General features: G+C 36.5%; 1 protein-coding gene across 1 annotated transcript in view; it reads right to left on the bottom strand.

The window, feature by feature from the left end:
• Positions 1–13562, bottom strand: part of RNGTT (RNA guanylyltransferase and 5'-phosphatase) — a 320988-nt gene that overhangs the window by 185465 nt on the left and 121961 nt on the right. The window contains exon 11 of the mRNA XM_006155307.3: positions 12765–12929. Within this exon, the coding sequence (XP_006155369.1) occupies positions 12765–12929 (165 nt within the window). The remainder of the gene's footprint in view (positions 1–12764; positions 12930–13562) is intronic.

Below are 13562 nucleotides of genomic sequence, written 5' to 3'. Positions count from 1 at the left end.
CGTGTGTGTGTGTGTGTGTGTGTGTGTGTGTGCCCAAGATCCCAAGAGGAGAATGGAGGAGAAGGGATTGTGGTGTGGCCACCCCCCACACACACCAGGGGGCTGATTTCTCACTTTCTGTCTCTCTGGCGAGCACACATGCCCATAGCAAAAACCTCTCAAAAAAAAGGGGGGTGAGGGAGGGTACCTACAGGACCAGATGATGGCTCAACAGTAACACAACTGGACCCTCCTAGGAAAGGTCCTGGTGGGTTCATCCTGCAGGACCTCCCTAAGCATACCAGACATGTGCACATGTCCATGATCCAACCTAGCTGAGAATGTGGATGAGTCATAGCATGAAGACCCTGTCAGGGGTACCTGCCTTTGTTATTTCAAACCACTCTACACCAAACACTTTCCAACAGATCACTCTCTTACAACATACCTCTCCCTTCCAACAAATCATAGAGGTATTTCTATCTACCTACTAGAGTCTATGATCCTTATTTTACCTTCCAAAAAGTATTTCACCCACTAGGACTTGACGGGAACATTTCTCACATATCCTCAAACCCTGTGCCTACAAATGGCTGTCTGGCGCTACACTGCAATAGGACTGCTGGCTGTGGTTGTACAGAATGGTACATGAGACAGCGCTTTAGCTTTGGAAAACAAAGCTGACAATATGAAGAACTTAAGCACTGAAAGGCCACACGAGTGGCTGCACATTCTAAAGGCATAACTTATTTATTATTCATAACAGGGAAACCTATATATGCCTATCAATTATCCAGTGAAAAAGCCAAATTAAACTATGTAATATTAATGACAGTGATGACAGTGATGGAAGAATTCTCTGAAGCTAGTGGATCTACACTATTTAAATGATGAAAGTAAATCTAAACAAAGTTGGTCAGTTACCTATCTCTTTAAGTTTCGTCAATATGATTAGCAGAATAAAGAATTTAAAACTTTCTTGCTGAAATCAGGAATAAGGCAAGGATGTCCATTTCCAGCACTTCTTTTCAACATCTTACTGGAAGTCCTAGCTGTTACAGTACAAAAAGGAAATTAGTACAGATATAAAACTGTCTTTGGTCACAAATGACATGATCAGCCACAAAGAAAATCTGAATAAAATAAACAAAAATATCTCTGGAACTAATAAGCAAGTATAGCAAAGTTGTAGCATACAAGATTAATATATAAAAATCAAACACTTTCCTATATATCAGTAACATACAAGTAAAATTTTTAATTTAAATCACAATACCACTTATATTAGCACCAATGAAATGAAATAATTAAGTATAATGTAATGGCCTGTGTATGAAATCTATACTAGAAAACTACAAAACTCTAATGAAAGAAAACGAAGAAGTGAATAAATGGAGAAGTAAATAAAGACTCAATACTGTCAAGATGTCCATTCTTTCCAACTTGAACGACAGATTCAACACAATCTCGATCAAAATCCCAGGAAGTTGTTTTCTAAATACTGATAAACCAATGGTAAAATTTATATAGAAAGCTAAAAGATCCAAAATAGACAAGACAATACTGACAGAGAAAAACAGTCAAAGACTGACATTATAGAACTCAAAATTTACTATAAAGCTACAGTAATCAAGACAGTGTGATAATGGCTGAAGAACAGACAAACAGATCAATTTAACAGAGTAGAGTCAAGGAATAGACCCAAATATATATTATGAAGTAGTCTTTGACAAAAGAAAAAAGGCAATCAAATAGAGAAAAGATAGCTTTTACAACAAATCATGCTGGAACAACTGGAAATCCACATGCAAAAAAATAAATACTGAAGTTGAAAAGTTCACACACATATGAGTATGCCTATTACACAACTGTGAAAAAGTCAATTTAGGGAACCAGCAGTTAGCGTAATGGCTATGTCGCTGGACTCCCACGTAGTCGACCGCGGTTCACGTCCCAGACCCGGTGGCTTAAAACTCACGCCGGGAGCATGAGCGTGCATGCCCAAGATCCCGAGAGGAGAATGGAGGAGAGGGGATTGCGGCGTGACCATCCCCTCTGGGGGGTGATTTCTCGCTTTCTGTCTCTATGTCTCTCTCTGTCTGTCTGGCGAGTGCACGCGCCCTATACCGAAAATCTCTCCAAAAAAAAAAAAAATCAATTTAAAAATATTCCATAAACAAAGAATATGCTAATTATATTTCTTTTAACTGTATGTTTCAGGACCAATAGATGCAATGGTGATTAAGGTGCTAGATTCCCACATGGCTGACGACAGTTCGAGTCCCAAACTCAGCAGCTTGATAAATCACAACAAATAGATAAATAAATAAATGGGGGGTATGTATGTTTTATATTCTCAAATTTCTAAAAAAAAAAAAATAGTAAGATATATAGAGCAGAATCAGCTGTGCTAAAACCAAATGTGTGAAAAATATGGCATTTTGAAAAATCTCTCAAATAATAAAAGAACAAAACAATGAAAAGTGTAAGACAAAAATATAATAAAGAAAAATACATTAAACAATTTAAAATATATTAGGCAGACCTATATTAAGAAAAGAGTTCATATTTCTTTTTGATTAAATCTTATTTTTTATTACTGTCATTTTTTTAATCTGACCAGAGAGAGACACGGAGAGAGAGAGAGAGAAGGAAAGTGAAAAAGCAAGCTGCCAAGTCTAGAACACAAACCACGATCCCCTACATGGGAGTCCGGTGCTTCAACTACCACACCACCTGCTTGGCCCAAAAGTTATTATTTATGAGCTAAAATATGACTAAGCCAACTTCAAAGTAAATAGAAGCAAAACAAATTCGTATTTCTATGTAAAATATGCCTAAGCAAAACTCTACAAAGTAAACAGGAAAAATGTGTCGACTTACTTTCCTAACAAAACTCATAATAGAAAAATGTAATAAATGTTTATGTACTAAAAATTTAAATAGATTAGGAAAAGACAAACTGTAATAGCACTTAAAGATTATAACATTCCTCCCTTCCTGTATGACAAAAGAAGCAGAAAGCTTAAAAAAGCTCATAACTGTTTATAAAAACTAGTAGCTTAGGTCATAAAACATCATTCTAGGGCTGACAGGTGTCATAGTATTTAAGGTGATGGACTCCCACATGGTCGACAGTAGTTTCAGTTCCCGACTGAGTGTCTTGAAAATCACACCAGGTATGTGTGTGTACATGCCCAAAATCCTGAGAGGAAAATGAAGGAAAAGAAATTGCAGTGTGCCCATGCCCCCTAGGAGATGTCACACTTTCCCTCTCTCTCCATGGAGACTGCAAGTGCCTTGTGGCAAAAAATAAATAGTAAGTATTAAATTTCTAGAGACAAATTGTACCAAAAATTTCTCTAACCACCAACCAAAAGAAATTAGAACTTAAAAAAAAAAAAAAAAAAAAAAAACCAGGGGCCAGCAGGTGGTGTTGTGGTCAAGGCACTAGACTCCTACCGGGCAGACAGTAGTTCAAGTCCTAAACCCAGCAGCATGAAATTCAAGCCAGGCATGTATGCATGCCTGCCCAAAGTCCCAAGAAGAGACTGAAGGAAAATTAATTACAGCATGGCCATCCCCCTTGGGGGTGATTTCTCACTTTCTCTCTGTCTCTCTCTGTCTTTCTGGCAAGTGCAAAGGACCTATAGCAAAAATCTCTTAAAAAAATAAAAATAAAAAAACACACACACAAGAAAAACAAAGTAAGAAAAGTTAATAAATTTGAAACTTTGAAACATTCTGTAAAATGCTAACAATCAAGGACATATTATACCTTAATTAGCAGAGGTCTCTCTAATCTAGTGGTACTGAAAATATGTACATGTTCTTACAGTTGATAGCAATTTATTTGATAAAACAAGTTACAGAAAACCTGGTTCTTTCAAGTATCCTTTCTTAAAAATGCAGAACCAGTTACAGGCTAGAATCACATCTGTGATTTACAATTTGTTTTCATGTATTTGTCTTCAGTATCTTAAGCCCAAGAGAAGCTGCTAGAACCTATGAGTTTATGAGCTTCAGCAAAATGACTACAGAAATTTTCATGACCAAATACAAAACTCATCAACAAATATAAAACTATACCTAATTAATTAGATAACAAAATTATGGTATATATCAGTGGCATGAATTTGTAATTTCACAAACGAAGTTCAATGCTTCATATTCACCTGTCTATTCATCAGTGCAGTCTAAATGTTCTGTGACTAGACATTCTAAAACATGTTTGACATAATACCACAAGAAAAGTAGAAAAGTCTGTAGGTTAAAGAATCACAAATAACTTTTCCTGGAAATTTCATAAATTGTTCTTTTTTAATTTTTTGAGTTTATTTATTTATTTCATTTTTTGTTATGTGGAGGGCACCCTTAATGAAGTCTCATCAGGCCATAGTCCCCATCTAGCCTATCTAGCCAGGCAGAATCAGGCATGCATGAATGAGCATGTTTTAGGCTGACCGAGGATCCAAATCACGTCTTCATGAAGCTCAAGCACTACAAAATGGAGCCCTGACACCTGTGTCACTAGGGCTGGGCCAAATTACAACACATTTTAAATTTTTATTGCAATGCCTCAATGGTAATACAGAAGTTTTCTGTATTTTACTTCTGGTAAGACTGACTCTGCTTGGGGTTTAAAAATTACTAGATGTATGTTTAGTAAACAAAAAATATACCCCAACTAAAAAATGTCCCTGATGGAGTAGCAGGTGGTATAGTGGTTAAGGTGCTGGACACCCACATGGCCAACCATGTTTGAGTCCCAGACCTGGCAGTTTAAAACTCATGCTGGATATATGTGCCATGTGCCCAAAATCCTGAGGAGAGAATGGAGGAGAAAGGACTGTTGAATGGCTATCCTTCTGGGGAGTGATTTCTCACTTTCTCACTCTGTGTCTCTGGCTAGCATATGTGTCCTATAGCAAAAATCTCTCTTAAAAAAAAAAAAGTTCCTGATTTTCTTTAGCTACTCCGAAAGTTTATATTTTTTCAATCATGTTTAAAGTCTGTTTTCATTTATACATCACTTTTTCAGTGCAGGGATTAGGGGTGGTAGACAGGGATACATATGGCAGATTTTAAGAATATCTGAAGTTGTCAAGTACTACTCTTTCAGCAATGTAATAGACAGTACTAAATTTTTTTATTTAAAAAACTAAGATGTACAATAAAAATTACTTTGACATTTCCGTGCTAGAACTAAGTACCCTCCATCATTTCAAAAATGGCCAACAGAAGATCCAACTAATTTCTATGCAACTGGAAAAGGTTGAAGTTATTATATAATTGCAGTATTTCATTTTAAACATACTAGGTCAGCCATGAACACCAAAATATTGACTCACATACATGAGACTTACACAATTAAGGAAAAAAGGGATGCCCTAGCATAGTGGTGCACACTGCTAAAATGCTATTCTGTAGGCTGGAACCACATGAGAGGCCCAAGTTTGATTCCCAGTCCAATCTAAAGGCCAGGTGCATTAGCAAGTGTATGTAATCCCAGTGACTCGCAGAGACTAAGGCAAGAAGACTGCAAGCTCAAGGTTGACCAGGACAACATAGTATAATCCTGTCTTATAAAAGGGGTAAGGAGTGGTGGTGCATGCATGTATTCCCATCTGAGAGGCTGAGCAGGAAGATCATAACGTGGCCAGACCCTGACTTTAAAAAAATAATTTTTAAGTGTTCAATTGAATTTAAATACAGTTATGTGATATCTTGCACCTTTGATAACCTGCAGCAAATTAAAAACCACCATTGACTACAGCCATTAGTTGATCAGATTTTGATTTTTTTTTTTTTAAACCATAGGGTTCATGTGCTTGTCAGGAAGGGGTGAGGAGGAGTGAGATCGCATACCAGCGGAGCGGCCACACTAATCCCATCTACTCCAATCTCCTTTTGGGATTTAGAGAATGCACACATACACAAACACACACCCCTACCCCTAGTGGGATTTTCAAGCAGCCAGGTCTGGAACTTAAACCACACTGACAGCCACATGGGATCCAGTGCCTTAGCCTCTATGCCACTTACTGGCCCTATGATGAGCCTATTTAAGCAAATTAAGTGTCTCTTACTCAGTTTAGAGTCCAATAATCATTTCTGTCTTCTGAATCTAAAAGCTATCACCAAATGTTGATTTTTTAAGAAACAAGTAAGCTATTAAACTTCACAAACATACAGAAATTTCTTCACATTAACAACTGTAAATCTTTATAGAAATGTAAAATGTATTTGGCACCAGATATAATGATTTCTTTGAGTTTCAGTAAGAAGGATTTACTCCCCCAAAATAAGTATTCTCAGACAATAAATCTTTAGGCTCACCATACGAAAATAATCAAGAACTGCCTTTATTGTTCATTGCTGACTGTCATAAATTCACCTCTGAAATAGTAACTGAATGAGACTGAAATAATCCATAAGACCATATCCAATATCACTAAAGACAGATGTATTAAGGACTGGATTAATGACAAATTTAACACACAAATATTAGACTACATTGCTAGCCTCATTTTATCTTGCATGTCCCTCCAAACTGAAATACAGTTTCAAAACTATATCTGTAATTACACAGAAAAGTAGGCATAATAATTGAAAACATCTAAATGTGAATAGATCTTCAGATTTAAGCAAAGATTATTTCTTCAACCATAGTTTCAATAATAAACTCCAGAAGTTTCTTTTTCATTCACTATGATTCAAATAGTACCACACTGATCAAGTCCAGAACATTTACATATAGAAATAATAAACTTTATGGCTAAATATTTTTTTTTTTTTTTTTTTTTTTTTTTGGAGAGCTTTTTGCTCTTCAAAAGTGTGTGCACTCGCCAGAGAGACAGAGAAAGAAAGTGAAAAATCACCCACACCCCCCAGGGGGGATGGCCACGCCACAATCCCTTCTCCTCCAGGGATCTTGGGCACGCACACACATGCATCCAGCATGAGTTTAAGCCACTGGGTCCAGGACTTGAACCATGGTCAACTACATGGGAGTTCAACGAAATAGCCATTATGCTAACTGCTGGTCCCTAGATCTTCTTTATGAACTACCAGTCTTAGATGAAGACTTAAGAACTGTAAGCTTATCCTTAGTAATAAAATAATAAAGAAAAACAAGGCAAGAAAATAACTAACAAAATGGCAAGGATAACTCCGTACATATAGATAATAACATTGAATGTTAAATTAATATTCATTAGAAAACATAGATTTGCTGAATGTATTAAAAAACAGGAGCCTACTATATGTCGCTTATGAGAAACACACCTCATTGATGAAGAAAAATTAACTACAGGAAAAGAATAGTTCCTATAATTTTATTTAATCCTCTAAATAATTAGAAAAGTGAACTTAATATTTACTGTTCTCTCATCCTACACACCATCAAGACCGTAATAAACAAGTTATTATAAAAATACTTTCTAGAGAATTTTTCTAGACTAACTAAATATGAAAAAAACCTTTCCTTATAAGCACTTTCAAAAGATTATTTGGTGAGAACCAGCAGTTAGCGTAATGGCTATGTCGCTGGACTCCCACGTAGTCGACTGCGGTTTGCGCCTCGGACCTGGTGGCTTAAATCTCACGCCGGGCGCATTTGCATGCATGCCCAAGATCCCAAGAGGAGAATGGAGGAGAAGGGATTGTGGCGTGACCATCCCCCCTGGGGGGTGATTTCTCACTTTCTGTCTCTATGTCTCTCTCTGTCTGTCTGGCGAGCGCACGCGCCCTATAGCGAAAACCTCTAAAAAAAAAAAAAAAAAAGATTTTTTGGTCTTTTTTATTCCCCTCTTTTTTCACTCCTAGTCTCATGAGCATACTATACAGTTTTTCAGAGTCTCTAAACATAACAGCACAATAGAGTGCAGTAAACAAACATGAGAACACAGTTAAACTATACATTCTTTAATTTGCAAAAAGGTAAAAATGGGGGCCAGGCAATGGCATAGTGGTTATGCAACTAGACCCACATGGGAGGCTACGGGGATTATGTCCAAGGGCCTCATTGTACACACTGGACATGTGTCCACAATTCAGGCTGACCAGGGTGGATCACAATGTGAAGACCCTGTTTGAGGGCACTTGTGTGTATCTATGTGTCGCTGTCCCTCTAGAAAAAAATAACTGAACATTTTTTTAAAAGATAAAATAATGCCACTCTTTCAACTAATTGCTTTTCTCTTTGGAATATATGTCATTGTTTGGTTATTTCTATTAACTTAGTAGGTCCATTATTATTAATTTTTTATTATTCATGATAAAGCATGTGCACACACAAGAAAGAGAGTGTGAAAACCCTGCACAGGGCCTGGTCACATGATAATCCTCTTCCTCCAGTCCTCCAATCTGCCAAGATGCTGGGCATGCCTACCCAGCATGTTTTCAGGCCAATCAGGTCAGGCACTTGAACCACAGTTGCCATGTGATTGCCAGTTCTGCAGTCCTGAATGCTGACTGTACCACAGAGGCTGGGTCTATTATTATTTTTAAATTAATTAATACATATTTTAAATTGTAATTTCTAATATAATAACTATCACTAGATACAAATCACATAAACAAAAATTCTTTGGGATCCTAAAAGCCATCAGAACTGCTGATCTAACTAAGCAGCCCATGCCTATTTTTTTGTTTGTTTGTTTTCAGAAAGAGACAGAAAGAAGAAGAGTAAGAAATCATCTACCCAGAGAGATGACCATGCCACAGTTCTTTCTCCTCCATTCTCTTCTTGGGATTTGGAGCAAGTACACACACATGCCCAGCATTTTCAATCTACCAGGTCCAGGACTTGAACCATAGTCTGCCAAGTGGGAAGCCAGTGCCTTAACTAGCATGCCACCTGCCCCAAGAACTCTATAACTTTTTTAAAAACTTCCTTTATTTATACAAACAACAAGTCAAAGAAAATAACTGAGGAAGAAGAATGTGTATATCCCTGTTGTGGTCACTCATATTACATGTGCGATAGTTTTAAAAAAAAAAAAAAAAGGAAAAAGAAAGAAAACAGTACACATTGAAACTATAATATACTCCATTTGTTCAAATAATCATGAAGTGGAGGATAGAAGAATATTCCACTTCACTCTAGCACAGTCTCAGCTAGACAACCGCTATGAATGTGAAGTGGCATTTCAAATGAAATTTAAACAGTGCAGATAAGAACCATCTATACCCTTGTTAACTAACAAGCACTAGGACTGGATCAGTCTTTCATCATTTAGGAGAAATAACATCACTATGAAAACATAGAGGAAAAGAACTTTAAAAACAAGTTATTTTATAATTCCATCAAAATGTAGTACATTTTCAGAAAAATTCTGAATCTTCAATAGGATGCCAGAGGACATAACATTTTCAGGAAAAAAAAATAAGAAAATGAAAGTAGAATAATAAGAACAGAACTAGATGAAAAGAAAAAGATAACAGGATGAGACAGAAAGGAAAGCAAAGAGTAAATATTGCAAAGAAGGGTAAAAAAAAAATCCATATCACAGAAAGAACTATATTGGGAAAATAAAATCTTTTTTTTTTTTTTGGAGAGGTTTTTATATAGGGAGTGTGCACTCACTAGAAAGACAGAGAAACAGAAAGCAAGAAATCACTCCCCCCTGAGGGATGGCCAAAATCGCAATCCCTTCTCCTCCATTCTCCTTTCAGGATCTTGGGCACGCACGCACACGTGCCCTGGTGAGTTTAAGCCACTGGGTCCAGGACTCAAACCGCAGTCGACTACATGGGTGTCCAGTGACACAGTCGTTGTGCCAACTGCTGGTTCCAGGGAAAATTAAATCTTTCGTTTGAGATACAATCTTGAGATTTCTTAGAAAGTAAAAAAAGAAGGAAGAAGTTAAATCAATATTATTTCAAGTAATCAAGATTCAAGATGATCATTTGAAGTATCACCCAGAATGACCAGAATACTTAAAACTGATGCAAGAATAAAGGGCATTTAACACCCACATCTCTTTACTGAAAGTGTACTTGCCTTAGCACTGTAGTTAAAGATGATATGTAACTTCATTGCCTCTAATCTGAGACACTAACAAAATGACAGAAATTTCATAAAAATATATTTGAAAGCAAATAGAACAGAATTACCAGAAGAAATATTACAATAAATTTGTGAAGTTTAAAAAAAAAACAGAAACCTGTTGACAGATAAAATAGAACACATCACAAAACACTGAAGGATCAGAAAGAGTTGACCATCAGTAAAGTGACAGGTGCGAGGATTTCAAGGATTAAGTTCCAATCTGCAAGGCTCAACAAGAGCCAGGAGGATCAAGCATAATTTTCATATTGTATCTGGAGAGATCTAACACTTTGCTCCTGATTTCAAAAACAAGTACTTTTGAACAGTTTATTTCTACTTTAAATAATGAGTAATGCTTATAATTTCCTGCACTGAAGAGCAGCAAAATAAATTCCAATGATACAAAGATGCACGCTCCTCAGAAAAACCCAAACTGTGATTCTGCTAACATTTCTTTAGTCAAAATTTATCATAAATTATATGATATTAGAGACTTTAAAGTCACCTCTACCAATAACTGCAAATCTGTCCAGTGCCTAAACCTAAGGCTTTCAGTTTATTACAGCATAAACATGGATATAGCTTACTCCTTCTACCGGAAATCACAATGAAGCAAAGGAAAGTTTTCGACAGACAATATAACCTCAGTTTTCAGCAAAATCCAGAGGCAAATATAACCCACAGACTTTAAAATATGAGCAGAGGCTAAAAAGCAGCTAGAATCAAATATAAACCTCAATAAGGAAAAGAGGTAAGGAGAGTCCAGAGTGTGGCTGAAAAAACTACCAGCAGATCTCAGAAATGCTTTAATAGGGACCAGCGGGTGGAGTGATCATTAAGGCGCTGGATTCCTATATGGCCAACAATTCAAGTCCCAGACCTGGTGGCTTGAAAAATCACAACAAATAAATAAATGTTTTTAAAAAAAAATGCTGAAATACAAAACTATTTATGAATATACCGCAAGCTATATGCATAAGGTGTATACGAAACAAAGTTCATGTTTAGATTTGTGTCCCAACCCCAAGATACCTCATTTAGTATATGCAAATATTCCAAAATCTGAAAAAAATCCTAATTGTAAAATACTTCTGGCCTCAAGAATTTCAGATAAGGAATACTCAACTTGTATCAAAATCTTTAACTTGAAGTTTTTAAATATTACCTTTTTTTAGGTAAGAACAAATTCTAGTGTTATATAGTAGAGTAGAGTAGTAATACTTAACAATTTATTGTATATTTCAATTCAGATTTTTTTTTAAAAAAGACTATATGGGCCAGCAGTTGGCATAGCAGTTATGTCATTGGACTGCCACATGGCCTTCCACTGTTCAAGTTCCAGACCCGGTGACTTCAAACTCACATTGGTACGTGTATGTGCGTGCCCAAGATCCCAGGAGGAGAATGGAGGAAAAGGGATTGTGGTGTGTCCATCCCTACTCAGGGGTGATGCCATCCCTACTCAGTGGTGATTTCTCATTTTCCCTCTGTCTGTCTGTCAGTCTCTGTGTCTCTCTCTCCAGTGAGCACACACAACCTAAGGCAAAATCTCTTAGAAAGAAAAAAAAGACTTTAAATGTTTCCAACACAAAGAAATAATAAGCGTCTAAAATGACAGATAGCCTAATCGCCCTGACTTGATCTTTGCACGTTGTATTCTTATACTGAAAAAGGGCACTGTACCTAATAAACACATACAATTATTACATATTAATAATAATCTTAAAAATCATGTTTTTGGGGGCTGGTCCCACGGTCTAGTGGCTAAGGGAGCTAGATCCCAGGTAAATCATCAAGGTTCAAATCCCAGCCCCAGAAGCTTATATAAGCAAGCCATGCATGCGTGTGTGAATGCCCGAAATCCTGAAAGGTTGGAGAAAAGAAGGAGAAGGGACTAGAGCAGGACCACACCACACTGGGTGGTACTTTCTCCCTCTTCCTTTCCCTCTGTCTCTATCTCTCTATGGCAAGCCACATGTACCCTTCTGGAAAATTAAACTTTTTTAAAAAGGGAAAAGTAGACTCAGAATATTCATTATGATCCATTTCAAGTGTCAAAACAGCAAAAATAATAAAAGAAAACCTTCAATGTGTATGTATGTATGTATGAATATATATGTAAATAATTTTTAATAAAAATATGCATTAAATACTGTTTAGCTTCAAAAGGATTCAAAGCAGATCTAAAAAGTAATTTTCACTTCTTATGATAGTATGAAATTCACAGCTTTTTAAAAAACATAGTGTAGGATCAGCAGGTGGTGTGGTGGTTAAAGCGCTGGAGTTCTGGTGGCTGCTTTCTCAACTTCTCTCTCCCCCTTTCTCTCTCTCTCTCTCTCTCTCTCTCTCTCTCTCTCTCTCTCTCTCTGTGTGTGTGTGTGTATGTGTGTATGTGTGTGTGTGTGTCTCTCTCTGATCAATTTAAAAATAAATGAATGAATAAAAAGTCAAATAATTTTTTATAAATAAATAAATAAATAATATAATGTGTTCTAATAGTCATAAATCATAAACTAGTATAAGAAAAAGGCAGCAACATGGGTTAGATTTCTACCATTATGGATTTTACTAAAGGTAAGAAGCCTGGGAAGCATACATGTTTGACCAAAATAATACTATATCCAATTCAAGTAATTCCTGGTAAAGACAGAAATGTGTTATTCATGTTCTTCACACAAGCTGAATTATGACACATTGTAAGCACTAACCAGAAAACAAAAGAAATCTTTACCTTTCTTGACGTATAGATGTCAAAAAACGGTTTATTTCTAACACTAAATGGTTCCTGTGTTTTATCAATGAGTCCAGTTTTCATTTTTTCATGTCGAGGATTTATAATTTCTCGTTCTATACACTGCAGACGAACATTAAAATCACAGTCTCCAACTGGTTGTGCCTGAATTAAAGAGACAATTATTTAAATCTCAATATTAACAACAATTTTATCAACATAATTGTCAAGGTTGACACATTAGATACAGAAGACTATGTAAGCAGCAGCTTTCAGAGTTGTCGAGGGCACAACCTGAACAACCATACATGCCAGCCCCATATAATTAGTGTGACTGATGAGAGAAACCTATCTAAATACACACACAAGTTTATTTTTAAATTATAATCGCATAAAACAGTATGGGAAACGGAACTAGCAGTTGCCATAATAGCTATGTTGCTGGACTCCCATGTGGTTGACGGCAGTTTGAATCTTGGACCCGTTGGCTTAAACTCACACTGAGCACGTGTCCATGTGTGCCTAGGATCCCAAGAGGAAAATGGAGGAGAAGGGACTGCATGGCCATCCCCCCTGGGGGGTGATTTCTTGCTTTCTGTCTCTCTGTTTCTCTCTGTCTTTCTGATGAGCACATGTGCCCTAAAGCAAAAACCTCTCAAAAAAAAATTAAATTAAATTAAAAAAACACACACAAAAAAACCCAGTATGGGAAAATAGCATAAATCTACTAAAGTATAACTTCATCCAAAACTTTCATGATACAAAGATTTTGCATTTTGGGACCAGTAGTTAGCGTAA

This window comes from Tupaia chinensis, unplaced genomic scaffold, assembly GCF_000334495.1.
Source record: "Tupaia chinensis unplaced genomic scaffold, TupChi_1.0 Scaffold000444_1, whole genome shotgun sequence".
NCBI lineage: Eukaryota > Metazoa > Chordata > Mammalia > Scandentia > Tupaiidae > Tupaia > Tupaia belangeri.
The sequence above is the reverse complement of the archived record's forward strand: the minus strand, read 5'-3'. Positions and strand labels throughout refer to the sequence as shown.